Here is a 26,777-nt window from a genome sequence, read left to right on the forward strand (position 1 = left end):
AAAAGTTTTGCATTTAGAGAATCTGTTGGAGCTGATTTTTGGAGTTTGTTCTCCAAAAAATAGATTTAGCTAATCTATTGGAGATGCTCTCAATCTCCTAGGCTAACTATTATGTACAAATTTTATCTCTATTACAGCATCCACACTAGTGCTTCTAAAATCTTCTAAAATGCAAAAAGTGACAAAATTTACACAATTTGAGCAAAAAAACACCCACATCAGTGGGTGTAAAAATGTGTAAATATACACCTATGAATAGTTGATGGTGTCTAAAAATAACCAACTCCTCATTCGTCCATAGAGGTCGTCCATAGAAGGGATAATAGACTGGCCACTTGTCCTTAGTCCACAAGGGATAAAAGGACTAGCTGCTCGTCCTTAGTCCACAAGGGATAAAAGGACTAGCTGCTCGTCCTTCGTCCACAGGGATCTCTGGACGAGATCTCCTACTGTTGAACAACCTCCCATCCAACATTGCTTAGGACGAGCCCAACAACAGTTGCGGTATGAAAAGATAACTGTCATAGCGGTTATGATGTTATACTCTTCGGACTCCACGAAAATAGGGGAAGTTATCCAACGGGTAACCGTTTGCTAAACCTATAAAAGGGCACGAATCTCCGACAAAAAAAGGTTAAGTACTTTCTAGACACCATCTCTTTAAGTTGGGAATTCTTTGTTTCAGAAGAAAAGACTAACTTTACCATCGGAGGGTTTGTGGCCGGTCAACCCCGATCCCCTCTGATCTCTTGTTTCTTATCTTTCAGGCCTTCAACATCATCACAATCCGTACTATTCAATCCACTGATTCCTTGATCGTTATCAATAGTAACTAGGGGTGTGCGCGGTTCGGTTGGCTCGGTATTTTTTCAAATTTGTTACCGAACCAATAGGGATCGGTTTTGTAATAATTAAAACTGATGCATTCCGATTAGGGTCAGTTTTCCGACCTATGGCGATGCGGTTTGATCGGCTCAGTCTAATCGGTTTGGTCGATTTGATTTGAAACATTAACAAAAAAAAGTTTGTTCACTGTTCACATAAAAAAAATTTGTTCAACAAATCTATTCATATAAATAAAATCTGTTCACATTAAAAAAAAAAAAAAAAAAAAAAAAAAAAAAAAAAAAAAACCACTATTCAACAAATTTGTTCAGCCAAATAGTAATGATCCAAGGATATATTAAATTACTCGCAAACACAAAGACAAATACATACAAAACTCAGAAATACAAAGACATATTAAAGTAAGTGCTTAAGTGGGACTAAAGTCAAACACAAACACAAAGTCATTTATTTTATGCTTATGATACACAGTGCACACGACACTCAGAACCTCACCAAATACAAAAAACTCTGAATCACTCGCAAACACAAAGACAAATACAGACACAAACACAAACACAAGCTCTCACCAATAAATCAAAATCATAAACTTCACTTCTCTTACAAGCCTAAAACCCATTGTACTATATTTTACAACCCCAAAAAACTATGAAGTACATGAGATTAAGAATCATTCATGCTTATCGTTGGTTTGCCGTGACTGGTGAGCGACGGCGAGAGCTCAAGCGAGAGCTTAGGCAAGCGTCACTGCGTCAGGCGAGTCTAAGAGGCGAGAGCAAGAGAGAGAGAGTTAAAGGATATCAGGACAAAAGAATGAATTTATATGGCCTTAAGAATCTGAAAACCTAGCATAAAATGCATCGTTTTGCTTTTGCTTTTGTTTTTTTTGTTTTTAATCACACCCATACAACGTCATTTCATTAAAAAAAAAAAAAAAAAATTAATCAGAACCTGTGAACAACATTGTATCCAAATTGTAGGGAGAAACAAATATTGGGTTTGGTATCGGTGTGGATCGGTTTCGCCTTCTTTGATCCGGTGACTGCACCGCACCGGCGTCGGAACGGGCTTCGCCCTCCAAACGCCAGCCTCGGCTCATTCAGTCGGCGCTGGTGTCGGGACGGTGTCGTCGGCGCCGATCGGTTGGGTCGGCTCTGGTATTTATTTGCTCACTCCTAATAGTAACTGTGTATATATACATGGTTACTGTTCATGTGTAAAATATTTTTTTATTCTTTTTTTCTCTCTCCTCTATCAAACTACTTCTCTTCCCAAACCTTTACAAAAATCCAGCGCGCCAAAATAAGAAGAAGGAAGAAGAAAATAACCACCCAACCACCAAACCCAGCGCCACCACCAAACACCGCATCCTAGCACAGAAAATTAACCAAAAATCAATAGAAAATTAACCCAAAATCAATGGAAAAGCAATTAGAAAATTCAACTCAAAATCAAGACAAACCCAACTCAAAATCAATCAAAACTCACCGGTAAACCCAACCCAAAAACAGTCCAAACCCACCGGAAAACCCAGCCCAAACCATACTCAACGGAAAACTCATGTGAAATGCCCAACAGAGTTGGATCTGCCGCCCGATTTACTACCATTGCTACCGCCCGATCTGCTACCGTTGGAGCTTCCATTGTTGCCGCTAGATCTTCCATTGTTGTCATCAGTTGGGGGTAGGAGGTGAAGGGTTGTTGGTTGGGGGTGGGAGGCGAAAGGTAGGTCGTGGAGGAGAGAGGGAGGCCAAATCGGTGGAGGGTTGAGGCGACAAGCTGGATCGACGGCGACAGCGGGTGGGGTAAGGCGGTTGTGAGGGAAGGAGAGGAACGAGTGAGAGAACTGAAAAAGTAAAAATGTAAAATAGAGGAATCGGTGAGAGAGTGAGAGAATGGGTATTAATAAATAATAATAAAAAAACAATAAATAATATTATTTAATTAAAATAGATGTGTAAAATAGATAAACTGATGTGGGTGTTTTGAAAATGTGATAGTGTAAAATAAAAAAAAAGTAAGTTTTTCATATAAAATAGACAAATTTTTAGACAGACTAATGTGGTTGCTCTTAGAATTATTTGGCTCAAAATTACAAATCTAATAACCATTTTTAAAATACATCAATTTTGAAACCATTGATAAGAATATAGCGCAAAGGAAATCCATTTCAAAATAAGTAACGTTATAGGCAAAACAATTTTCATAACAATTAAATTGACAAAATTTTATTGATTTTTATTTAGACTCATCACTAATGTCACTTTTTTTACTTTTACAAATAACAACTTACCATATTAACAGTTGTGATTTTCTTTTTTTTTTTGGTGACTAAACTTAACGTTTCAAGATTTCTATTTTGAAACTATCGGCCAAGACAACCAGCTAAAAACTTTTAAGTATTTATGCAAGTTACTTCTATGCCTATTCCTTCCTAAATCCACTTTTTTATCCTTTCACTCAGACAGTATATGATTGAAAGGTTAAGATGTAATTCATCAAAAAAATGCTAAGAAAATTGATCAACAACAACACACACACACACACACACACACACACAACCCAACAAATAAATAAAACCAATGGAACCATCATATTTTCAGGCCTTGCATATCACTTTTGCCTCAAATATGTAGATTACATTGTGCTCAGGCTGAGAGTTTATCAAATTGTTTACAACACTGACTTAACAAGGAATCAATTAAATGATCACAATAAGATACAAAGAAGCCCTACAATTAATTACAAAAAGAAACTAGAATTATTCACATATATATAATGCAGCTTTACCCAACTTTTTAAACTCACAGTTACAAGAAAATTGCTTATCATGGACCCTACCACGTCCTGAAAGGAATAAATCAAGCATCACTCCAAGTATCATCATCATCCCCATCATCACTCCCAACAGCCTGACAAATTTCTTCACTATGAGTTTCATACATGACAAGAGAATGAACATATAAAGGAAAAAGAAGAGTAAGGGGAGTGAGAAATTGGAACCTGGCGAATTGCATTTGCTTTCTCCAAGATTGCAGTGACTTGGACATTGGTTGGCGCTGGCGTATTAGTTGGCTTTGCAGTCACTGTGCGTCTCAGGTTAAAAGACTGGTATAATATAGAAACAGCACAAGTAGCTAGAGTTAACTCCATTTTATTGTATAGAAAATCTATCTAGCAGGGTCATACAAGTACGGACATATAACTTCAGAAAAATGATGCATAACTGGAAGTACTGATCAAGGCACAAGTTTATTACAACATAACCAATTACTATATTAAGATATCTACAATCACAGACAGACATAAACATGCTCAAAGTACACATTAACTCAAGCCTATGGACCCCAGAATTAGTCCTGGCATTTAGTATGTACAGTATAATATCCACCACCCCCCCACACCCCCTTCTTTCTTTTTCTTCTTTTTCTCCTGACTTGAAAACAGGATATTTATTAATATGATATAAGCCAAGCTTGCATATTAGTTTTCACAATGATATGTTTAGAACCATCCAGTAATCCAAATGCAGAATCTTGTTTTATTTTTGCTTTTGCCTTTTCTTTTCCTAGATAAGAAACAAAATTTATCAATAAGGATCAAGGAGCTTTCTTCGTAATCTAAAATCATGCCAGAACTTATGTGCTAGAACTCAATCATCTTTAAATGAGGTTAACTCAGAGTATGAGGCAGCTAACTGTCAGTCACAAATTCTCACTCTTTAAGAAAGCCCACGTTATTTAACTTGTATAACCTCTGATCTTTTACACATTTCACATTCAATCCAAACCAGTCCCATATATAGGTAGCTTTCACATTCACCAGGAATTTGAAAAGCAGCCAAAGTACAAAAGAGAGTGGCTACTTACTTTCGATCTTATTTGTTGTAGGAAATCTCCCCTTTCATCCATTTCCGTACCATTCACAGCTTGATTAGCTTCTTTTTGCCCATTCAACTTCTGCTGGTCCTGCTGCCAAATACAATTTTATGACTTCTATGAGGCAATTCACATTTTTTATTAAATACTAAAATTACTAATTAAAGAACAATAAATGAATTACACCACCATGGTACCTTGCTCTTCTGTTCTACAATATTGGCCTCCTTGTTAGTATCTTGTTGCTTCGCTGGGGCTGGCTTAGGTTGCTGAAACATGGCAGATCCCAAAAGTTTCAGATCAAATGCAGATTTAAGAGCTTCATATAGATTGTCTTCTTCGTCTTCTGTCACATCCACATGGGGTTTGGACATCCGCCATTGTGCAGGAGGCAGAGGTGGAGGTTGTGGGGTAGGCTGTCCAGGATATTCCAACTTGAGGAGATTAGGATCGTCATTTGTTTTTTGCAGAAGAACAGGATTCACAGTATCAAAATTGGGAAGATCAAGGAAAGGACCAGACAGAGAAGGTTCCACACCATTTCTGGTGTCTGCACTTTTGTTTCCACCATCAATGTGGACACCATTATTGGCTGTTCCCACAAAATCCATAGAGCTTGACATAGATTCCCCCGATGGGATTCTGCATAAGGCATCATATAGTTCAAGATTGTTGATTTCAGGAATCTCACCAGATTCCCACTGCTCAGAATTTGACTCAGAGTGATGGCTAAGACAATCATCAGACTTAGAAGGAGATGATCTACAAAATGTGTCATCATCAGACTCAGAAACAAATTCATTCAGAGGAATATCAGGCTCAGGGACCAACTGAAATGATGGAAACATGTCTCTCATGCCTTCAAAGCGTTGGTTCCCATCAGGAAATTTCAGTTTTAGTTTGGACGTCTCAAAGCCATTTAGGGGATGGAAAGATATTTTCATATGTTCAAGAGGTGGTGAAGAAGTAAGTGAATCTACAGGAGACCCATGTCCAAGCTGCTCTTCGATAGTTGTCTCAGGAATTGTTTGATTCACAACTCTATGCTGCCCACTACATTGCTCCAATCCAACAGCATCCACAGAACTAACAGGTTCAGGATTGTCATGATGAACAAGTGAAACTTTTTTATACAAACCATTTGCTAGTAGCCTCCGGCTGAGTCCGAACACTAGAGATGAGTTTTCATCATTTTCCTGATTGCCTTCAGCATAACTGGATTTCATATCTGGTGCTACTGGCATCACGGTTTTAGGTGCCATTACACTAATTTCACACTTGGAATCTGAATCAACTGGTGAAAATCCTGAATCTGTCTTCTTGGTGGAGACACCATCTTGGCATGATGTGGAGCATACATAACTTGGATCCTTTTCAATGACTCCAGCTTTCTTGGCCAATATATCTTGTTTTGCTTCATGCTCATCACCTCTGAGCATGAAACCATGTGCTGGCAGGCAAACTGTTTCATCTTTACTTCTGTTCACTGAATCCTGTTTCATAGCATTCTGCATGGTGAAATCAGGAGGTTTTGATGGTTCAAGTCCTAACAAGCCACCATTAGTCCAGAAAGTATTTGAATGAACACCAGAAATGTCAGCAGGAGTTTCTTGAGACTTGAAAAATCCGCTTATGATCTTACCCCTCGATGGATCCCTGAAATCAGAAATTTCAGAGGCAGAGGATATTGGACCACTAACAGATACTGAATTGGAATCATCAAGAATATCAGAGCTTTCACTGGAATCATTGTCTACTGAATGGTCTAAATTAGGAGATATTTTAGCCATTTGAGGAATATGTTCATGCGCAAAACTCTCTGGGGAATCTGAGTTGGGTATGTTTGATAGCATTCCTTCATTTGAGGAAATGTAGGATGCAGTATGAGATTCCAATTCTGGAGGATTATGGTCTGAACTATTCACAGGAAGCTCATGGATTACATCTATTCCTTCATCATCACTATCAGAGTTATACAGCTCAACTTCCCTTTTTGTTTGACAGTCAATATCATTTTCAGATTCTGATTCAATAGTGTTGAGTGCATCCATGTAATTATCTGTTTCGCTTTCAATGTCATCAATTTGATTCATGCCAGACATCAACTCAAGACTATTTTCATGTAGGCCATCCACATGATCATCATTTCTAAGGTTAACTCCTCTCCCTTCGTGTGTATCCATTTGATCAACATTTCTTAGGTTAACTCCTCTCCCTTCATGTGTATATATTTGATCAACATTTCTAAGGTTAACTTCGCTCCCTTCAAGTGTATTCATTTGATCAACATTTCTAAGGTTAACCCCTCTCCCTTCATGTGTATCCATTTGATCAACATTTCTAAGGTCAACTCCTCTCCCTTCATGTGTATCCATTTGATCAACATTTCTAAGGTCAACTCCTCTCCCTTCATGTGTATTCATTTGATCAACAATTCTAAGGGTAACTCCTCTCCCTTCATGTTTATCCATTTGATCAACATTTCTAAGGTCAACTCCTCTCCCTTCATGTGTATTCATTTGATCAACAATTCTAAGGGTAACTCCTCTCCCTTCTCTCCCTTCATGTTTATCCATTTGATCAACATTACTAAGGTCAACTCCTCTCCCTTCATGTGTATCCATTTGATCAACATTTCTAAGGTCAACTCCTCTCCCTTCATGTGTATTCATTTGATCAACAATTCTAAGGATAACTCCTCTCCCTTCATGTGTATCCATTTGATCAACATTTCTAAGGTAAACTCCGCTCCCTTCATGTGTATCAATCTGATCAACATTTCTAAGGTTTACTCCGCTCCCTTCATGTGTATCCATTTGATCAACATTTCTAAGGTTTACTCCGCTCCCTTCATGTGTATCAATCTGATCAACATTTCTAAGGTTTACTCCTCCCCCTTCATGTGTATCCATTTGATCGACATTTCTAAGGTCAACTCCTCTCCCTTCATGTGTATCTGTGTCAGAATTTGACAACAGCGTCTCTGGAGCTTCATCCCTATCACTTTGGTGACCTTTAGGCTCCACTATCTCTGACTTTTCATCCCAGGTAACACAAGAACCAGAGGCAATTTGCTCTTGTAACAAACTTTGTGGAAAGTTATCAACTATAGCCTTAGTTTCCTCCTCAGGAAAAGTTGAATCAAGGGTATCATTAGGCTGCATCAACCTAGAAGATGGTGATTCCTGTTGTTCAGGTTGCACAGAATGACTTGGATGGAAAACACATTCAATATATCCTGAAGCAGTTCTTGAATCATAAGAATTTGCATGGTCTCCAGGGTCCAAAGTTGTGTCAACTGTAGAGGCAGTTTGAGGAGAAGTCCGCCCATTGACAATATGAGAAGTGAACTGCAAACCACTTCTTGAATCAAAGGAATTTGAGCAGTCTCCCATGTCAGAATTTGACATTATGTCTACTGCTGAGGTAGTTTGCAAAGGAGAAGTTTGCCGGTTAACAGTAGGAGAAGCAAACTGCAATCTGCATGGTCAGATGCCACACACCTTTGTTAATTCATCAAAATGAAATGATGATATGCCTAATTCAATTGTATGCATGTAGATAGGCTACCTGCTACTGCGATTGGATATTGATGTACTGCGCAATACTTGTCCGTTCCGTTGCGATGACCTTTTTTTCTGTCCATTTAGCATTTTAATCAACATATAGTTCCACATAGCAGCAGCAATTAAATTTAGCTTGGGCAATTCTAACTGTATGGCATGGCAACCTAGTACTCATCCTTATGAAATAAATTTCAGAGGTAATTTCATTGCTTAATATAAGTCCATTGTCATAAGAATTACATAATTCCATTGAGAAATTTTTAAAGCAAATTCATCCAGTGTACAGGCAACTTATAAATATTAAAGAAAATTTCTTTTGCAATATGACTATAGGGTAGGAAGGAAAATTGCTTGATTGACATGAATTTGAGTACATTATTTAGATAGATGATTCTAATAAACATTAAATAATGTCACTGAGTTCATTATAAAAGTACATACCTTGCTTCTACGAGCCTTCCTATTGGCTTGGGTTTTTTCAGTTGCTTCATCAGAGGTAAAAAACACTTTTTTAAAAAAAGTTGGATCCGAATATCTCTTTAAACAAGATCCTGGGCCACCAGTATCAAATCTGAATGGCAAAGCAAAAGGTTCATATATGTACTAGTTAGGATCAACTTTAAACTTCAGTATGTTATATTCTTGTCATTCTAATAAGGAAAACACATAGAGACAAGAATAGTTTAGCTTTTATAAGAAAAAGTTAATTATACTTGTCAAGCAAGTGCAAACGTGGAGGATCGCGGCATCCCTCATAGGAATCCATAATAAACCGTGGCAAGTCATTGTAGATGAAGTGATTTTGTTCATTTCGAATACGAGGATGCCATTCAGAACCTGCAAAGCAACTGCTTTACATTAAGGATTTGAATTATCTAGAAGATTCATGCAGTACTAAGAGAATCTTAACCATATATAGAAAAATCTCTACAAAAGAACACCCTGCCACAAAAAATAATCAACAAGTTAAGATGAAAATTATGACTGAACCAGACTATCTGTTAGCACCATGCAATTTCCCTTATTACATGCAATAGTGCCACAATGACTGACTTTCAATAATTTACACTAAAAACCTTTAAGAATATTGTTTTTCAGTTCCATATCCTATCCTATGAAATATGTGATCGGGTAAGAAAACTTGGTGAATATTTTAGGATTATCTTCTCATAGTTAGTCGCCAGATTTCTTGAGTCTGTAATCTACATATACCTTCTAGGTTTTAGATCAAAAAATGTCAAGCTTTCCCTAAATCCCAAAAAGGTAAGAAAGAAGTGATTAAATCCTGCTGAAATATTCAATGAATATCATTTCATCTGATAGTACTTGACACATGATGCCATCCTCTGGACTACAGCTGATGTTGCATAACCGCAATTTCAAAATTTTAGCACACATTGTCTAAGACACTTTCAATATTTTCACAATATGTTTCAATTATTGGCACATTTTATTAAAGGAAACCCATTTAAATCCCACAAGAAATCTCTCTTTGTGCAGACACTTCAAAGAGAGCTTCAGTCAGAATATTAGAAGTGAATGATCTAAAGTTTTTTTTTTTATAGATGTCCTCTATCTTAAATGTGACCTCCCTATATGTCCAACATATTGTCGGCACACTTTATAATTCAAAATTTGAAGCTGTAGATGCAGAGAAATTGGTGAGAGATCCTGACGCAGGACAACCAGAACAAAATTGAAATAACGGAAAAATAAAAGATATGACCTAGGAGTCAGCACCTAGGCCTTGCTTGGAGTCAGCACCAAGCGGGGAAACCACTAGGAGTCAGCACCTAGGGTAGACCTGGAGTCAGCACCAGACCAAAGAAAGACCAAACGGCCATTGTTTTCATTCATCAAAATATCAACTGTCTCCTCAAGGAGTACAATAGGTTGCTTATAAAGGATTACTAAACCCTAGTTCTAATTGGCTAGGAAACCCTAATTGCCTTATTACAAAAATACCCTTGCTGGCTAGGAAACCCTAATTGCCTTATTACAAAAATAACCTTACTTCTAAATTAAAATACTAAAAGCCCAATAAACTACTAGGACCTAAAACATAAAAATACAATTGACTTGCAAACATAAATAATATTAAATAATAATTCTCTTTCATCTCCCGCATCATTCTCCTCTGGTTGGAGAAAACTCGACCTCGAGTTTTAAAGCATTGAAGGATTAGGATGCTGACAAACAACACTTGCTTCAAGTTTGAAATCACCTTAGGGAGCATAGGGAAAAGAAAAACCTTGAATTCCACCACATCAAACTCATTTGGAATAACAAAATCAATGTGTGGAATCAATATAATCTCTTCTTGAACCTTATGAGTCATAGGAAGCACTTTGGTTTCAACCTCTTCGACTTCACCAAGATGTAGATCTTCAAGGACTGTGGAGGGTTGATTAGAAGCACATTCAACAACTTCAACTTTCACATCATGTGCACCCTCTAACATAATACTCTCTTTAGGCGCCATCTTTTCACCTTGCTGTTCTTCAATAGATTCATTTCCTTGCACGCTTGTTAAAGCAACACTTGTCGAAGCATGTACGTCTATGTCAACATTAGGCTTTGGTGTTGCTGGAGGATTCTCCACGACCAAGATATCACCATCAATGTTCTCTTCTATGGGGGTAGTAATAAGTTCATTATGATTAATTATCTTTGGTTTCCCAATTGAATCGGGTTGAGTCTTCATTTGCTTCATCTGAGCAGTCCTATCTTGAATCTCTTTCATGAGCTTTACAGTTAATTCCGTTACTTTCCTGGTAGATAATTCCTTGGTAGATTGTTCAAAAGTGCACTGAGGACATGATATGGGATGAGGATGAGGAGTCATCGCATTTGCTTCAACTTGAAAAGTACCACACTGAGATCGGGGTAGATACTTAGCTCGATAGTATGGTGACAAATACTCATCACAAAGCCTTTCTTTCATATCTTCCCACACAGTAATGGCAGGTTCATAATCCATATAACGGAAACGTTCAAGATTCTCCCAAAACCTCTGTGCTTTACCTATTAACTTCGACTTGGCATACCTAACCTTTATGTTATCTGCAAAATTTGCCCGCTCAAAGAATTGCTCCATCCCATTCATCCAATTGATAAAATCTCGTGGATAAGCTTCATAACCATCAAAATAAGGTGCTTCTAATATTTCCATGATTCTCTAAAATAGTGCGTCAAAAAATAGTTTGGAGCTGGAACAAGAACCTGGGCTGCTGTGATGTTCTCTGGACAGGTAGTGCTGGAACTGGGCTTGGACTGGTCTGTCACAGGCCTGGACTCTGCTTGGTTTTTTTTTTTTTTTTTTTTTTTTTTGCAAAATAATAAAATACACTGCTGGACTTAAGGAACTACAGACTTAAAGAAAGCAAACAATAGACTTAAAAAGAACGCAAACTACAGGACAGACTTTAAAAAAAAAAGGAAACCATAGGAACGAAAAGAGACAACATTCTCTAAACTGAAAAGAGGCTTGGTGATGGACGCGGTGCTAGGGATCGACGGCTGTGGTGGCGCGAAGACAGGGAAGACAGCAGCGGCTTGAATCGTAGAGGAGTGGCGGCGCGATGTCTTGGGTCTTGGCATCGGTGGTGGTCAACGTCCTCAGCGGCGGTAGTTGAAGGTGAAGATGTTTTCGGCGGCGGTGGCTGATGGGTCGGTGGCGGCTAAGTGCTGGTCTGTGGGTTTCGGCGGCTGGTGGGTCAATCTCAACGGTGGTGAGTCGAGGTTGCCGATGGGTCTTGACGTGGTTTTTTTTCTCTCTGTGGTTGCAAGGGATTTGGAAACTTGATTGTGGGTTCTGGACTAGAGGTTTCTGGTTGGCTTCAAAATCTGGTTTTTTTTTTTTTTTTTTTTGGGTGATATTTTCTGGCTCTTTCCTGCGGTGGTGATGCTTCAACAGATCGGTGTTTGCTCTGATACCAAAACTGACGCAGGACAACCAGAACAAAATTGAAATAACGGAAAAATAAAAGATATGACCTAGGAGTCAGCACCTAGGCCTTGCTTGGAGTCAGCACCAAGCGGGGAAACCACTAGGAGTCAGCACCTAGGGTAGACCTGGAGTCAGCACCAGACCAAAGAAAGACCAAACGGCCATTGTTTTCATTCATCAAAATATCAACTGTCTCCTCAAGGAGTACAATAGGTTGCTTATAAAGGATTACTAAACCCTAGTTCTAATTGGCTAGGAAACCCTAATTGCCTTATTACAAAAATACCCTTGCTGGCTAGGAAACCCTAATTGCCTTATTACAAAAATAACCTTACTTCTAAATTAAAATACTAAAAGCCCAATAAACTACTAGGACCTAAAACATAAAAATACAATTGACTTGCAAACATAAATAATATTAAATAATAATTCTCTTTCATCTCCCGCATCAGATCCAAGAATCTAATTCTGGCATTTTATGATTGTTCTACTACCTCCTTCATCTCTTTGCCAAAAGTCAAAGAAAAAAAAAGGAAAAAAGATGCTTGCAGCAAACACAGATTCAAGCATAGAAATGGAAAGGAAAAAAAAAAAAAAAAGATTTCATGCAAAGATTGCACCATTTTTTGGCCCTAAAGAGGATGAACTTATGCTTGGATATAGAGAAGTTAGGGAATGTCCTTGTATTGGACAGTCATAATTCAATTTCTGATGCTGTTACCCTACTATGTCATTCAATATAGAATGAGAACAAAACACGCTTGTGTATATATCTGTTTTACATAACAAATTTTAAGCACTGTAAGACAGGGTATTTGTCCTAGTGCAACTAGCATAAATAACCAGCAAAAAATTAAATTTACAATTCATTTACAACTGGGCTTTTGTACATACATATGTAACAGCTGTTAAGATGCCACAGACCAATGGTAATTTGAAACTTGCCACTTTCACAGCCCATTCTAAATTTTGGTTTCTGACAATGCAACTGGTTTCATTCGAGTTGGTTATGAGTGTAGTAAATGTAAAAGGTTCAATAATTAGATGGGCCTAATCACAGTTAACTAGAGCAAATGTCTAGACCCTGGAGTATATATTTTAGTGTCAAAATGATCATAATAAATTAGAGTGTATCAACAATAATCTACCTTCCTAACCTTTTGTTCTTTTGTATTTTTTCATGAGACATATTACTATAAGATGGAGTTAATTTAGGCTTCAATAGCTGTTTCAATAACGACGATTTCAACAAGATTTATTAGGCACAAATAATGATTGCCTAAAAAGATATAAAAAAAATGTTGTCTAAGAAAGAAAAAGTTATGGATACTTATATAAAAATTTATCTAAAAATCAATAAACCATATTTCCACCACAAATACAATGACCTGGAGCATTTACTCAACCCAAAATTATGACCAATTTAGCATGTGATAGAATTTATATAGAGTTTCAGTGACACCATATAAAAAGATGACATCAGGTTAAAGCACGGGTAAAGAGTCATACCAGCAGTATAAGCAAAATGAATGTGGCTTGTTTGCGTCAGTACAGCCTTCTCAAGGGAAGGAAGTGCAACTTCGATGCGCTGTACACGAACCTTTAGTTTATGGCTTCTAGAAGCTGTAGTCATTATTTGCTCCTGCAAGCCATGAAATACCTCTGCTCCAAATCTACACCATTTCACAGATCATGTGTCAGTTGCAATTGTTGTGTGACAGTTAAGACTGGAAACAAAGACTATACATATTTGAAAGAGCAGCCTAATCAATTTTAGTCCCAGGTGCTCAGCATTCAAACTATACAGGAGCAGTTGTTCTAGAGAGTACAATATATATCACAACTGTTTGTCTGATCCACGTCTAATTATTCTAGTGAATATAATGTACTTATCTTAAAAAGTATGTTCTCGAGCATGATTTTCCATAACATGAAAAACCAAAGGTAAAGATCAGAGATTCTCCCAAATGAAGATACAACAACTCTTGTTTTGCGTTACTCGTCCATGCCCTCAACAAGAAAAGGGCAGGGTTTTTGGGGGGGGGGGGGGGGGGGGGGGTGTCTAAAAATGAAGTCTGCATTCTTTATTTTGTACATTTCATAACTTGACTAGTGCATAAATCCATAAAAAAAAAAATTAGAAGCACTAGAACTCAAGTTGTAGGAGGAAGTGCAAGTAGTCACTAAAAATTTATAGTATTAGACTGTGTCCTAAGATTTTCAAAATCATTTTATAGCTGAACAGTTTCAAAAGTATGTTATAGAGATAAGTGGCCAATACTCACCAGAGTCATTTGCTCTTCACAATATTGGAGGAGCTCACTTTTGACACCAGAAACAATAATTTAAAGCCAAAGTAGAACATCCACCAATTTCAAATAATAGTGCTAAGCTAAAGAATACATACTGCCTTGGGCATCTAAGCACCTAAACCTCAATTTGAGTCCTAAACTTTCACTTGTGACGAGCCCAACCTTACATACCCCACTCCCACCCAAAAAAAAATGCCAAACTTATTCAAACCCAATACATCGCATATTTATTTAGACTTTCTAGCATGCAGATCTCACCTTACCACTTGACCAAGACTTGAAAATACGGACATTAGTTCAATTCCTAGAAATGCCTTAACTAAGCTCAATGATTTCAAACTCTTTATCTAACACAATCTGTCTCCAAAATAGCTAACATCCTAATAGCATTTGCAACAACTAATGAAAATTGAAGGCTCCATGACCATGATAAATCTTAAGGTCCAAAGAATAACCACCCAAATTTTCTAAAAATAGATGGTACTCCAAAGCCAAATCGCAAATTCAATGAACTTAGATTGCCCTTCACTAAAAGGGTACTCCCAAAGTTTCCTCATTCAGCTCTTACAACAAACGCTTACGCATTTCATGCACTGGTAATCTAGATTCACTGCATGTAAGCAGCAACACAAAATCGACCAATCATTCAAAATTTTCAGAATTACACTAAAAATTTTTTGTCAATCACAGTCAATGCTCTAGTTTATTGGAGGATCTAAAGATAAAAAAATTTATTAAAAAAAAAAATCCCTAACTACTTATACTTCTCCATCAATATAAATATTCCAAGCAGATTAGCTTTAGATTAATTGTAACTCGATAACACTAAGTTCTTGAAAGTTAATGAAAAATCCTAAATGGAAGATGCTTTATTATCCATTATCTAGTACTTCCCTCATTCCTTCCAAGAACAATCCAGAAGCCTCTAGAGTGCAACTAATTAGAGAGAAAAGCAAATATATATATATATATATATATATATATAAATTTGAAAAATTGCTCTCAAAATTACAGTTTACATTATTTAAGCAAGCAAGCAAATAGAAATTAATGAAGTATTAAAACACAAACAACCACTACAAAAACCTGAAATTTTTCTTCTTTTTTTTTGAATTTTTGATTTAGGGCATTGACAAAGCAGCAAATTAAGAGAGTGAAAAATTTTCAGAATCACACTAAAACGTTTCTTTAATTACAGTCCGTGCAGTAATGTCTAGTTTATTGGAGGATCCAAAAGCCAAAAATCAAAAACAGTTTCTCTAACTACTAAAGCTTCCGAGTTAATTTTCCTTTGATTTTGAACAATCCAGAAACTTCCAAGCGTAGAAAAGCACAGAGCGTAACTAATTAGAGAGGAGCAAATATACGTAAATTTGAAAAACTTGCTTCTCAAATCACGGTTCTTACAAAGTAAGCAATCAAGCAAGCTAACAGAGAATAGTGAAGTTTAAAACACAAACAAAAGAGAGTGAAATTAATTGAAAAATCATACTCAGCAAGATCGCCGAGCTGGCGTAAGATCCCGACGAGGCCAGCGACGGCGACACCGTCGAGCACGGCTTTGGGATCGTCTCTGTTGGTCTCTTTGTAAAGCTCCGGCTGCCCCAAACCGTACTCATTTCTCACCTCCAACCTCACCAACGGCATCTCTCTCTCTCTCTCTCTCTCTCTCTCTGTGTTGTGAAATAAACAGATGAATGAATGAAAGGGGAATTGAATGGAAATGAATGAGAGAAATAAATGGATGGAATTAGTTTGAGCTGAGAGAGTAAAAGAGGAATTTCGTTTTTATTTTTTAAAACTGAGGGGAAATACAGAAAGAGTGTGTTTGTGTAATAGAATTAGGTGGGAGAGATTGGAGCTGCTTAACTGCCGAGAGCGAGAGAGAGAGAGAGTGAAAGGGTGCTTGTTTTTGTTGTTTGTTTGTTTTTTAGTTTTTGGGAAGTGGGGGTGGGGGGTGGGTCATTGCCAACTCTGCAAGGGATTCCTCTTAGGTGAAAATCATTGTTCTAACTACAGTGAGATCGGAGCTTGTGTCAAAGTATCAAAATGCCCTTTCATTTTCAATGGAATGACTTGTGGTGTCCGCTAAGGGGGGGTTGACCTCTGTCCCAAGACTGGACCGTTGGTTTGATTTCGTGGGTTAAATGACCGATTTGGACTTGGTGTGTTTCCCGAGGTTTGGAGAGAAAGACCAAGACTTTTTCCAAGTTGCCTTGTTTTCTCACAGAAAGTCCAGTTAAAAAAAATTTCGAAATAGGTAAAAAAGTATATCTTTTAGAAGCATTAATGAGTAAATTATTTAAAAAAAAATTATGAAAAAATGAAAAATTGTCTAATTTTTTATTTTACAGTTTTTTAATTTTTTTATAAAAAATTTATTAAAATAAATTATTAATGTATGCTTTAAGAATATACATTACATTAACCGAACTTATATAATTAATCGAAAATTTAAAATTTTCTTAATATGGTCTTTATCCTTTTCCTGTACACATCTATATCAAGTTGGGGGCCTCTTCAATGGTAACTTGTACTTCTTCCTGTGGATGATGTAGATTGAGATCAAGGTTCGACAAGGAGTTTGAGCTCGTTGAGCATGAACCTCAAACATCTTGTACTGGATGACCTTAGCTAAGTCCAAAACCGAACTGAATAGAATTGTTACTGTCTAAAAATATTTGCTGAAAATTAAAGAAAGAAGGTCCATTATTTCATGTCAGTTTGTGAATTAGTAAAAACTTGTTAACTTAACTAATTTAATGTTGTCAAAATTTTGTCGATGTAACATTACTTTGTTTTCTTTTTTTCTTTTTCTTTTTTAAAATAAAATTCATAATTATTTTGTTATTATAACATTATTTTCACTTGAATTTATAAGTGAAAATCATTAATTAGCAAAAGTGAAAGGTGAAAGGTCAAGAATACTTGCAATCGCGGATCACCTGTGAAAATAAAAATCTAGAAATATTGTATACTAAACTTATTGTTAGGTTAAAATAAAAAAGGAGATAAAAGAAAAGAGAAAATGGAAGAAGAAATTTTTGTGTTTTTTTTTCAAGTTTTATCAAGTTGTGTAATTAAATAGAAGAAAGGTGTGGAAGAAAGTGATATCTATAAAACGTGAAAAAAAAAAAAAGGTAATAAGGAGGAGAAAGTGATATTTCTGGATATGGAAGTTTGGGGAAATGATAATAAAATGAAAGGAAGTGATAATTTTGAAAATAGTTTTGTGAACTTAAAAAATAAAATAAAATAATTATGAGGAAAGATGATTTTTTTATTAAAACGTGGTAGTTAGCCCTCCAGCAAATAAGGCCTTGGCTCATGAATTATAGTCAATACTAAATGCCGATAATTAGCTAGTTTATTATATTGATTTGGATCTTATGACTTAGCTTTTCTCTACGTCACATAGCTCTTTAATTATCCTTCTTAACACAGGAAAAAAATTATTCTTAATCTTCCCACTTTAGTGCAATAGGGAAAAAAAATACAAGAAGAACAAAAAAGTAAAGTTTAAAAATCCAATATTATTTCATAAAAAAAAAAAATCCAATATTATGAAAAAGTAAAGTCAGTATGTTTCATGAGAAGAATTTGTTGGTTAAACTCTTAAAATTGATATAGCTGTAATACTCTTCCCCCTTTCTTTTTTAGGCTTGGGATTGCACTCATGTGATAAGATTTAATTTTAAGCGATAATGGGTTGAGAAGGGATAAACTATGAAAGATGCAAAGAATCAATGTGACTAATCTTCAATTAATTACCAATGTGATCTTTTTTTTCTTTTTTTGAGAAACACCAATGTGATCTATTGATCACAAACATTTCAGCCACTGGGCAAAATATGTATTTTTAATAATGGAACTGTTTAACCTTCACATCAATTTAACTATTTAATGTCCTTCTCAAAAAAGAATAATATATATATATATATATATATATTTAATGTCCTTACCTTAGACAGGAAGCTATAATTATTCTATTTAAAGTCATGTAAGATTAATTTTAATCTACAGATTTTCATAACAACAAAAACTACACTTGTTTTGAAGAATAAGGAGTGGCTTTTCAATGTATTAAAACAATTTGTATCTCTCCACTTTCCGTTATATTTACCTTGCACTTAGTACTTTTGTGCTTTTCGGTTTCCACTAGATTTTTTTTCCCCCTTTTTCTGTGGCTAATTTTTATATCGCCTTTTTTTTTTTGTTTCCTCTTTTAAGTAGATCTACCTTGCATTTTGTGCCTTTAATTCCTTTGGATTTTTGTTTTGGTGGGTTCATGTTGGGTATATATTTTTTTAATGATTCATGTTGGCTATATATGGCAGTGAAATCCCACAGTGACTAATTATTATAACATAGATAGACTTAGACTCATAAGCTTAAGAGGAAGTTAGTAACACTTGTTCATTGGTCTAAATAGAGTACCAAAAGCGCACATATAGACAATGACTCACATGGGGGTGGAGATTTTTACGTATACACATGTGAGTGAAAGTTTCATATTGGAGAAAATCTATCATGTATTTGATACGTGTATCCACCCTTTTATATAGGAGAGGATCTCACAGCTGTGTAATCCACCTCATGTGAGAGGGTGGATACATGTAATATAACCTCTTCATATTGAATAATAATAAGAATAGTAAGTAGTTAATATAACATAGTTGAACCTAAATTATAATATTTTTTTTTATAAACACCAAAATTTTTAATTATTTAAAGTTATCGGGATAAGTAGTATTACTATTTTATCGATATGGAGCCATATTAATATCTCCATAACAATTCAAAGATCTAATGACTCACATCCCTGAGCTTCTTCACTAAGATTCTTCTATGTATCCGAAATTAATATATAACTAACAAGAACACTAACTTCCAACGATCCGAAGAGGCCAATAGGATTAGGTTGATTCCTACCCGAAGATATAAAATGACAAGATCGACATCTTTGTCAGTCGGTGGAGTTGACTAGAAAGCTATTTGTTAAGATTTGGTTTAGGTTTGAGTGTATTGACTTGGTTGAGCAATCTAGAATCTTAGTTAACTTTTACTTCACCCAAAGCAATTATTATTAGTTTAGTGATAGATCTAGCTAGCTCTAATTATCGTCAAAATCATTATCATATTATTTACATAACAATTTTTGTATTTCGAAGAGTTTTGATGTGTGAACCGGAGTCACACTACCTAACCCTCTAGCAACCACCAACACCTAATTAATAAAACGAACATTTTTATGATCATTTGAAAGTGCCTCCACGGCACTCTGCTAATGACTTGAATAGGACCATATATCAAAGCTGCGTAGTGTGGCGGTCACGTTGCATCTCAACAATAACGCCATCAAATTTACATTGCTACATTCCAAAAATTAATAAAATAAATACATTGCTATTACAATAAACTCCTTCTCTCCTTATTACATTTAATAGTTCACATTAAATATTATACATTTTTCAGGATATATTCAACGTTACATCATTTAAAAAAAAATAAAAAAACATCATTTTTAAATTTGTAAATGATATAAAATTAATGTCAAATCCACAAATAAAATTTCTATTTTTTTTAATAATAAATAAACTTTCTATTTCAAGTGAATTACAGGACATAAGGTCTGTTTGGTTATGCATTTTGGAAGATTAAAATAGTGCTTTTAAAATTCAAAACTCTGTTTTGCAATTACAACTCCTTATAGTTTTTTTTACAAATGCACATTTTAAACTTAAACACAATTTTCCAACAACTTATACAAGCACACCCATAATCATCTCCCCAATTTTTTCTTTGGTTACAACTTACAAATGCACAACTCACTAAAAAAAAGACAAAAAAATTACTACACCCTCTTTTTGTAAAAGAAGTGACGTGTCCACAACATTTTCACAACAAATCATAAGTGATTAGTTATTATTGGTTTAAATTTGAATCTACCACTAAAATTACTTTTTTTATCTCACTAATAATAACCCATAACAACTTACTACTTAGAATTTTATTGTGAAAATATTGTGGACATAACATTTATCTGGGTACAAAATGTCAAAATCTATGGGAAATGATATGTCTACAACATTTCTATAATATTTTTACAACAAATCCTAAGTGACAGGTTGTTACTGGTTGTTATTGTTAGGGCAAAAAAGTAATCTTAGTGTTAGTTTCAAATTTGAACCAATAACAACTAACTACCTGTGATTTGTTGTAAAAATGTTATAGAAATATTGTAGACGTAGCATCTCTCCAAAATCCATAACAAAAAGCTCAAAACGGATAACACTAAATCCAAACGCATAGTAGTGTTGCATTAAAACTTGCTAGTTCATTGTTTCTAGACATTTAGCATCATTATTGAAGTTTGCTTATGAGCATTCACATTAAGAATGACATATGCTATTGTAGGAAAAATTTAGCATAAAAGCCCAAAATCCCCCACACATTCGGACTTTTAAGAACCAACTATTGCAAAAAAATTTGCAATTGCATTACAGTGAAATTCTAAATGTGGAATTGCACTATAACTCAATTGTGTAAAAAAAAAATAAATAAATAAATAACTCATATTTTATTCACTTACTTTATCAATTCCTCTCTCTCTCACCAGGTTTTTGGGTTTTGGATTTTGGGTTTTTGTTTTTATTTGGGTTTTGGAATACATTATTTTATTGTGTAGAAATATTATTTTAATGTGTTATATGGTAAAATAAAAGTTGAGATGCGGGGAATATTGTAAAATGCTATGGTATAATTGATAAAATAATTTTTTAAAATGATAAAATAAGATGAGATAGAATTTTAGGCCTTGAATACTCTAACTAAAATTATGCTTCTTAAAAAATAGTCTGGCAGACCAAAGTAGACGATAAAAATAAGATGCAAACACACAAGCTCTCTATATCTCTCACATCATAAATTCATATGTCCACCTAGAGAACTTTATATGGACCAGTGTCATCAACGCGATTAGCAGGAAAAGATAAAACAACAATCATTTTCTCAAAAAATAATAATAATAATAACAATCAATGCTCAGCACTGGCCCTTTTTTTTAATGTGTCCTTTTAATAAATGCATTCAGCGCTCTTTAAGGAACATTTTTTTTTTTTTTTTTTTTAAAATCAGTGAGTTGTTTTCATACTTTTCGATTTTCAAGGGAAAAAAAAAAAAAAAAAAAAAAAAAAAAGGAAAAAAAATATTATTTATGTACATTTTAATATGTGGTGTGTACATATATTTATACTGAATTTCGTAATAATTTTGGGCGGATATATTATTTCTGTCTCTACATTTTCACCTCATTTTTACTTTGATTCCTACTTTTTTTTTTTTATTACTTTTAGTCCCCAAAATAAAAAATCATTTCATTTTGGCGTTTATTGTCATTTCACTAACGGAAAATAGCCTACGTGACAAACAGAGTGTATGTTGGCACACAAAATATTGATGTGACTATTAAAATAATAGTATTAAAAATGCCATGTCAACAACCAATTAAGAAATTTTTAATTTATCAATTTTAACAAAATGAAAAAGAAAAAACAAAATTAAAATACATAAAATACATCAATTTAGATCTGTTTTCATCTTCAACAAGAATACTAAAGACCACAAACCCAAATTTTAAATATAAGAACACATGCCCTGATTTTCTAGCATTTTCTTACCCTTTCTTGTCAACCAAACACAAACATAAACACAAACCAATCTCCAACAAGAACACAAATACAAACCCAGCAGCAAATCTTTCTTGTCAACCAAATACATTTAAAAAAAAAAAACCTAAAAATCAGCAAGAATACAAACACAAACCCATCAATCCATCTTCAGCAACAACCCAACAATCCATCTTCGACAAGATTTTCTTATTCTTTGAAACCAAACACAAAATCACAACGATCCACGATCCACGATCCAAAACTCAACTCAAACCAACGATCCAAAATCTCCAAACCCACCACATCCATATCCACAAGCTTTAATCCTTCATTGATCTTCAAACCAATCACAACCATTCGATCTTCTACTTCTGTTTCATCGCAAGGAACCCAGGCCAAAGCTCCTCAAGCTTTAATCCTTCATCGTTGATCACCACAACCACAAATGGCAGTGGGTCCTTTCTAGGTTTGGTTTATGGGTTTCAAATCCAAACACCATACAACAATAAGAGAGAGAGAGAGAGAGAGAGAGATAAGAAGAGCCAAGATCTAAAAACCATGGCCGTGAAGGTGACAATTGGGTCTTGATCTGAAGAGAGAGAGAGAGAGAGAGAGAGAGAAAAGCTTCGAATACAGAGAGAAAGAGAGAGAGGGGCTTTGAATTGGGTGAGAGTGTGGGGCTCTTCAACATAATATTTGTTTTGTTTATTTTTTTCCATTTGGGGCTGTCCAGAGCTTGAAGAACATGAATTCATGTTTTGTTTAGAGTTCTTCGTATTCTTCCCAAAAAAGAGAAAAAAAACATTGATAATTTTTTGGGTTTTAAAATTTTTAGGTTCAAAATCCACTTAGATCTTAATTCATGTGATTTTTTTTTGTTTTTAATTTTTTTTATTTAGTTGAAATTGATAAATTATTTTTTAAAATTTTTTGTAGGGAATAGGGCCCAAAATAATGTATTAGGCCTTGGACCTTGTCCGAGGACACTAATAAGTCCGAGAAGGAAGAGATAACTATTAAATGATTCCCAGCAAAAGTCTCATCAATGGGAGATGAAGGGAAGGAGGTCCGAAGAGGAATTCCTCCTCGAACACGATAAATGCAGTCCAAGTACGTACTCTAGCAATTGAGATGCGCTCCATGAACATGTGAGAGGGAAGGAAACTCGAAATATCTAAGGAAAAGTTGCTACTACCGCATTAAGTGCATTGCAGCTACTTTTCTGACCGCATTAATGTGGAGAGGATTTCTAAACAGTGCTGTTTTGGCTACCACAACTCACAAAAGGCTGAAAGGGGTGTCTGATGGGATGGGTACTTAAGTGGGGATCTAGATGATCAACAAGTGGAGGGTCTAGATGATCAGGAAGGAGTTATATAATGTGGAAGAACCCCCATGAGAGAGGGTGGTAAAAAAGGGAGAGAGAATATTGTAACATACTGAACTATCTTAATATCCAACTGTGATCAGTATACATGAACTTTGGCCTCCTTGGACCAAAAATCCATTGACACCAATGTCTCTTATTTGTGCTTGATTGTCTTTTAATTCAATACTAGTCGCTAACCCGTGCGATGCACAGGATAGTTAAATAAAAAGATAATTAATCAACCTCATAGTAAAAGAAAAGGCTAAAAGAACTATTAAGAGACTACTTTGTCCATCAAGTAATCAATCCAAGTGGCATTGTAGCTCATGAACAAAAGTCATTGTTGCATTTCATGGCTGCATACTTGCTAATAATGGAAATTACCTGTATAAAACTTGAAAAGGGTCAAATGATGGAAAACATTCCATAAATAACTTATTGATGACAGGTATAAAGAGGGGACTAATGTAAGTCATCAATGGAATTTGAGTCAGCATCTCATTGCAAATGGAATATAGCTCTATATTAAAACTAAAAGTAAAAGTTCAATCATTCTTTTTCTCTAAAACGTTATCAAAAACTATAAGTAATTTACATCAGTTTCAAATAAAAACTACTTGAAGAATCAACTACTTTGAATCATTATCTGAAAGAGGGGCGACATAAAAACTTAAATAAGCCTCAAAGATGAAGTTCTTCGAACATATTTCAACACCAATTTCCAAGTTCAGCTCTATGTATGGCAACCAATTACTCACCCCGGTTGAAAGCACAATGTTTGGAAGAATCTTCCAAGTATCTTAGTCACAATTTTCATCCACCTCCCTAGATCACTAAACTATATATCTACTAATCTACATACCCTAACTTCAAATATTGAATACAAAGAAAGAGCCAAAATTTCTCAAACAGATTTGTGTAGCGTATATAAACTTAATTTGTTCTACTGCCTTTTATTCACGAAAATAATATAGAAGAAATAGAAAGAAAAAAAATTGTAAAAAATGAATGCTTCATATCTTCCACCATACTTGTACTTACACATACTAATAGTTATTTTCGAAAACTTGTAAAACGAATGAATGTACATGCCAGATTCAGCTGCAGAACCTGAAATACTAAAGCAAACCTCTATAGATAGTGTAGCACAAGATGTAGCATCAATATTATCCTAGCAATCTAATTATCTATTTGATCCATTGGTTGTAGTGGTGGGCCATTGAATTTGTGAACATCTGTAGAGTCCTTACTAATCTCTTAATAAATTTAAAATCTGATTGGATTCGTCATGATTTCAACCATTTTGCTGCATTACTTTTTCTAAGTGTAAAATGTGACAAACCTTGTAATGCATGGCTTATATTGCCACTATAACATTATATTTTAAAATGAATATGATTTGCATTTAACACACATATATGCTTGTTTTACTATGACGATCACCTTTTTAACACACATTCGTTTGTTTTGTTTTTGCTATGCATATGTAACCAATTTGCACCCAAAAATCTGGATTAATGGTCAATTTCTTTTAGTCGTCATCTCCTAAAGCCCATGCTAATCAAATAGCCTGTAGCTAAGCAAATTGCCTATTAGGCTAATTTCACCTCATGTATTGACAGCCACAGATATCCTACACTAATTCAAGCAATTCTAAAATAAAGCTCATACAAGTCTTAAAAGGAAGAAACCCAATATTAAGTAAATCAATTTCAAGTAATATGACCTTCATTTCCTTCATTCTATCCTCTATACAAACAGAGCTTTCCATTCCATTCTATTAAAGGCTTAATTTTGGTGGCATTGAATTTCAGCCTTTGTATATTGTCTTATGTTGGTTTGTTTTTCATGTCAGCTGTAGAGTGTTTGGTGGCTATATATGCTATTTTACATTTTATAGAAAATGTTCATAAAAATTGTGCAATCAGTCTTTCTGCATTAATAATTTTCATTGAATCAATGATTCCATATTTTTGGGTTTTACATGTTGCCAAAAAATATCAATCAGTCAACAAATTACTTCGAATGAGATTTAGGAAGCATGAAGTAATCTACTAAAAAAAAAAAAAAATCTTATGATGACATAGAAGCATTAACTTGATTTTTTTTCACTTTGTTGCAAAATATGAAACAGCAAATACCAAACCACATAACTATTTATACCAAAAAAATCACAAATAGTATGTAGACATACACACAAATAGAACATAAATATACAAACAAATCAAACGGACTCAAAAGCAAAATCAACTCAACAGATCAAATGAGTAGTGAAGACCAAACGATTCATCGAAAAAAATCCAACAAAAAAAAAATGAACAAATCAGAATCAAGCAAATCAGTAACGGAACAAAATTTACAAAACCCTAGTTAAATTTCTAGTCCCTTGAAAATCCATAGAGATTTTACTCAAATCAACAAAAAGTTTTACAGATCCAAACACACACACACACAAAAAGTCAAAGTACTCAGTATTAATTGATTGCTAATTAATCGAATTGAACCCTAGGTTTGATAAAGAAAAAAAAAAATCAACTTTATGCGATTTTGATCGAAAATCTCAAAAAATAAGAAATAGAAGAAGAAGAAGAAGAAAACGAACCCTAATTTTTTGAAGCAAAGTTCTAATTCAACCATCTGATGCAATCTGTATATTTTTTAATGAAAAAATGCAGAAAATTTCAGATCCAATGTGAAATCGTATAGATTACCTGAAAATACGCCGAAATTGGCGAAGAGCGAGCAAAGCAAGCTAAGATAAAGCTTTAAACTGAGCGAATGGGGATGGCATGTAAGGGAGAGGTTTGAGGAATAAAGAGAGAAAGGGGAAATGACAAGACCTAAGACAAAGTGGAGAGAGAGAGAGAGAGAGCACAAAAGTTAGGGTTTCGGGTTTTAAGAATGTGTATAGGTTAGAGAGAGTGAATGAGTGAGTCGCATAAAAGACTGAAAAAAAAAATTTATTTTTATTTTAAAAAAAGCGAAATTTAAAATATAGAAAAAAATGAAATTTAAAAAATAGAAAATAAATAAATAAATGCTAACGTGGAAAATTGTGGGAGTTTCAAAAGTTTCGGTTTTATATATATATATATATAGATTAGTCGTTGCCCAACTCATTAAGACCTAGCTCTTTGATTCATACTCTACAAATTCATTGTATTGGGCTCATTAGACCAAGATTCCA

At 34.8% G+C, this 26,777-nt stretch overlaps 2 protein-coding genes and 1 long non-coding RNA gene across 54 annotated transcripts; all 3 read right to left on the reverse strand.

Moving 5' to 3' along the window:
* Positions 1–1,109: 1,109 nt before the first annotated feature.
* LOC126729096 (uncharacterized) lies at positions 1,110–2,687 on the reverse strand. The gene is made up of 2 exons (XR_007656498.1): positions 2,335–2,687; positions 1,110–2,216 (listed from the first exon to the last, which is right to left on the reverse strand). It is a non-coding gene; the product is annotated as an uncharacterized LOC126729096 (long non-coding RNA).
* A 733-nt stretch (positions 2,688–3,420) lies between these two features.
* On the reverse strand, positions 3,421–16,512 carry LOC126726189 (protein SCAR3). 50 transcript variants are annotated; one of them, XM_050431343.1, is made up of 12 exons: positions 16,044–16,512; positions 13,749–13,912; positions 9,004–9,127; positions 8,732–8,861; positions 8,295–8,362; positions 7,511–8,204; positions 7,262–7,462; positions 7,166–7,213; positions 4,922–7,117; positions 4,716–4,817; positions 3,850–3,954; positions 3,421–3,758 (listed from the first exon to the last, which is right to left on the reverse strand). In XM_050431343.1, the coding sequence occupies exons 1-12, from the start codon at positions 16,196–16,198 to the stop codon at positions 3,708–3,710; spliced, it is 4,038 nt and encodes a 1,345-aa protein (XP_050287300.1). In that variant the 5' UTR covers positions 16,199–16,512; the 3' UTR covers positions 3,421–3,707. The 50 variants fall into 50 exon arrangements, with proteins under 50 accessions (XP_050287300.1, XP_050287302.1, XP_050287329.1 ...); XM_050431345.1 differs by having other exon boundaries at positions 4,922–7,021; positions 7,070–7,117; positions 7,166–7,462; XM_050431372.1 differs by having other exon boundaries at positions 7,319–7,366; positions 7,559–8,204; positions 16,044–16,511.
* Positions 10,004–12,693, reverse strand: LOC126726193 (uncharacterized). 3 transcript variants are annotated; one of them, XM_050431385.1, is made up of 2 exons: positions 12,570–12,693; positions 10,004–12,526 (listed from the first exon to the last, which is right to left on the reverse strand). In XM_050431385.1, exon 2 carries the CDS (start codon positions 11,460–11,462, stop codon positions 10,320–10,322), a length of 1,143 nt encoding a protein of 380 aa, XP_050287342.1. In that variant the 5' UTR covers positions 11,463–12,526; positions 12,570–12,693; the 3' UTR covers positions 10,004–10,319. The 3 variants fall into 3 exon arrangements, with proteins under 3 accessions (XP_050287342.1, XP_050287343.1, XP_050287345.1); XM_050431386.1 differs by having other exon boundaries at positions 10,004–12,300; positions 12,378–12,693; XM_050431388.1 differs by having other exon boundaries at positions 10,004–10,256; positions 10,300–12,693.
* Positions 16,513–26,777: the final 10,265 nt, after the last annotated feature.

The sequence above is a fragment of the Quercus robur genome, chromosome 5 (assembly GCF_932294415.1).
Source record: "Quercus robur chromosome 5, dhQueRobu3.1, whole genome shotgun sequence".
Lineage (NCBI taxonomy): Eukaryota > Viridiplantae > Streptophyta > Magnoliopsida > Fagales > Fagaceae > Quercus > Quercus robur.